Genomic DNA, 3,399 nt, shown 5'->3' with positions numbered 1-3,399 from the left:
TTGGTTGAATGATGTAAGCCATCCAATCAGAGCGTTTTTAAATCCACCAATCACAGATGCCAAAATTAATTAACTTAAATTGCATTTCCGCTTTTAGATAAAGAATTATAGAAAAAACTAATTTTATAAAAAATCCTCAAAATTTGAAGCAGATTTCAAATCTTCCCCTAATTTTAAAATTCCGGAAAACTTATAGGAAATAAACGTCTATAAATGAGCTCAAGTCTTCCAATAGAAGAGTGTTTAATACTCAAAAATTCAAAAAAAACTCTCATTGACCAGAACAAAATTATAAATAGGGTTTAAAATGAAATTTTAAAAAGACTGAAGGAAGGGAAGTGAGAGAGAGGGACGATTAATCTTTAAAAAATGATGAAAAAACAAAATTTAAGTTGTAGTAATCTTTATGTGTAAGAGAGAGAGAGAGATAAAGATAAATAAATGTTCAAAAATTAATATTCAGGGATAGGACAATGGAAGAAAAAGGTTAAAAGTAGGGAAAAGACAATGGAAGAAAAAATTAATATTCAGGGATAGGACAATGGAAGAAACAGATTAATATTCAATCTAGCCAATAGGGGGATAATTTTATAATGCTGCCTCTAGTACATTCATATTTTGTATATTCAGTTCTGACACTGTACAAGAGTTAATGTTTGTAGGTCATATTATTGTTTATTGTGATTTAACTCTTAAGAACCCAAGTAGGGTCATAGTAAGAGGTCTGAATAACTAGGCCAAAGTCTGAATATGATTATCAAGTCTTTTCTTGAATGTAGATAAAGTCACGGCCTTTTTCACATTTACAGGAAGATCATTCCAGAATTTAGCTGCTCTAACACTGAATACATTTCTGGACAGATCTGTTCTTTTCACTGGAATTTGAAAGCTTATTACTCCATGGTCAGAATTTATGGCTCTTGTGTTTGGTCTATTTTCGTTCACTATCTGAAACCATGTCCTTGCTTCTACAGAGTCAATGTCATTCAAAATTTTAAATAGTTGAATCAAATCTGCTCTGTACCTCCTTTTCTCAAGTGTAGGTAGATTAAGTTCTTTTAATTTCTCCTCGTATGTTTTACCTTTCAGTCCAGATATCATACCAACTGCTTTTTGCTGAACTTTTTCAAGTGTGGCAATATCTCCAACTTGCCATGGTGACCATACTGGTGTAGCAAATTCTAGGTGAACTCTGACATATCTTTTATATAGGTTTAAAAACACATGTCTGTCACGATAGTGGAAGGATCTGGATATCTGGAACAGGACTCCTCTGGCAATTCTGGCAGCTTCTTTGCAGTACAGGCCTGGTTTCAGGGATTCATTAAATGTTATTCCAATGTCTTTTTCATGATCGACAACATTTAAGATTTCTCCCTTCATAGTGTAGGTAAAATTATTATTTCTGGAACCTAAGTGCATAACTTTGCATTTAGACACATTAAATTCCATTCCCCATTTATCTGCCCATTTAGTTAAAGAATCAAGCTGAGACTGTAGAATTTCTTTGTCGTTCTGGCTAATAACAGTATGGCCAAGCTTAGTGTCATCAGCAAATTTGCTGAGAATGTTTATCAGTGGGGCAAAGTCATCCAGGTCATCAATAAATATCAGGAACAGCAAAGGACCTAAGACACTTCCTTGTGGAACGCCAGACAGAACAGCCAACCAAGATGAAAATTTTCCATTTAAAACAACTCTCTGTTTTCTATTGGTCAACCAGCTTTTTATCCAATTAAAAATGTTGCCTGATATTCCTTTGGCTTTTACCTTGGCCAGAAGCTTGGAAACAGGGACTTTGTCAAAAGCCTTGGCAAAGTCAAGATACACAACATCCACAGGTTCTAGTTTTTCTTGGCTGTTTATAAGTTGTTCTAAAAATTCAAGAAGATTAGTTGTACAGGAACGGCCTTTAAGAAAGCCATGTTGGCTCTTTCTCAACAGATTATTTTCTTGAATATGTTTCACTATACAATCTTTGATAAAAGATTCTAGAACTTTACAACAAATGCACGTTAAGGAAACAGGTCTGTAATGCTCAGGCTTACATTTTGATCCTTTTTTGTAGATTGGAGTAACGTTTCCAAGTAACCAATCCTCTGGAACAACTGAGCTACGAATTGATTTGTTGAAGATGATGGCTAGTGGACCAGCTAGCAGAGAAGAAAATCTTTTCAGAATTAAACTTGGAATACAGTCAGGGCCACTTGAAGGAGAATCTTTCAGTTTCTTTAACTTCTCTTCAACCATGTGTTTAGTTATAAACAGTAATTTCAGTTCTTCTTTAAAGTTTTCAGGAGGAAGGTGAGGAATAGTTTTGTCGTGATGTTGAGTAAAAATGCTAGAAAAATAGTCATTCAATATTGTGGCCATGGAATTGCTGTCGGAAATAACATTACCATTAACTTTGAGAGGACCAACATTTGATGTGGACTTTGTTTTAGATTTCATGTAAGCATTAAAAGGCTTTTTATTTGAATCCTGGGACAATTTTTTTTCAAAGTTTCTTTTAGCTCTTCTAACGGCATTTTTGCATTGTTTCTCTACTTTTTTGTAAATTCTTAAATTTTCATCACTTCTGTCTTTACAATAAATTGCAAATCTACGTCTTTTTTGGCGGCACAATCTTATCACATGTTTATTTATCCAAACTGGTCTAGATTTAAGGTTTCTTTTTTGTTTTGGGACAAACTTTTCAATACCGTCACAAATTGAGTTTTTGAAAACATTCCAGCCTTCATTGCAGTCTAAATTTTTAATTTTGTTTTCAAGATCCAGATTTTCAAGGTAATCAGTAAAGTCATTTGTGTTCATTTTATAAAAATTTGGTATCATATCACAGGTTTCGAGAGGAGGAGAATCACATAAAATGTCTATACTCAGTATACAATGGTCACTATTAGCAAGATTTCCAATATTTTCAATATTTGCTATTCTGTCTGGGCAGTTAGTAAACACTAAGTCTAATATGTTACCTTTGTTGTGTGTTGGGAAGTCAACAAGTTGATAGAAAGCTTTGTCAATCACTGTATCCAAAAAAGTTTTATGCTTGTTACTGCTGGATAACAACTTCCAATCTACGTCTGGCATATTAAAGTCACCAACAATAAAGTTTGTCACATTGTCGTCAAAATTGTTAAAAAGTTCACATAGCTTTTCATTATTGTCACTGTTAGAATTTGGAGATCTGTACACTAGAGTAAAAATAGAGTCAATAGTATTGTCACAATCTAAATGTTTGAAACTGGCAAACTGGTTAAATTCAGAATTATTGTCACAGGGTAAAATAGTTAGTCCATGTCTAACATAAATAATAAGGCCACCACCAATTCCATTTTGTGTGTCATGTCTATCAACACGAAGATTAGGATCAAAATAATAGTCTTTTAGTCTGAGCAT

At 33.5% G+C, this 3,399-nt stretch overlaps 1 protein-coding gene across 1 annotated transcript; it reads right to left on the bottom strand.

Annotated features, from left to right (window-relative positions):
• Nucleotides 1-732: 732 nt before the first annotated feature.
• LOC145306884 (uncharacterized) lies at nucleotides 733-3,399 on the bottom strand. The gene has a single exon (XM_080149226.1). The coding sequence runs from the start codon at nucleotides 3,397-3,399 to the stop codon at nucleotides 733-735; it is 2,667 nt and encodes an 888-aa protein (XP_080005352.1).

This window comes from Acartia tonsa, chromosome 15 (assembly GCF_053477335.1).
Source record: "Acartia tonsa isolate MP-2025a chromosome 15, ASM5347733v1, whole genome shotgun sequence".
Taxonomy (NCBI): Eukaryota; Metazoa; Arthropoda; class Copepoda; order Calanoida; family Acartiidae; genus Acartia; species Acartia tonsa.
The sequence above is the reverse complement of the archived record's forward strand: the minus strand, read 5'-3'. Positions and strand labels throughout refer to the sequence as shown.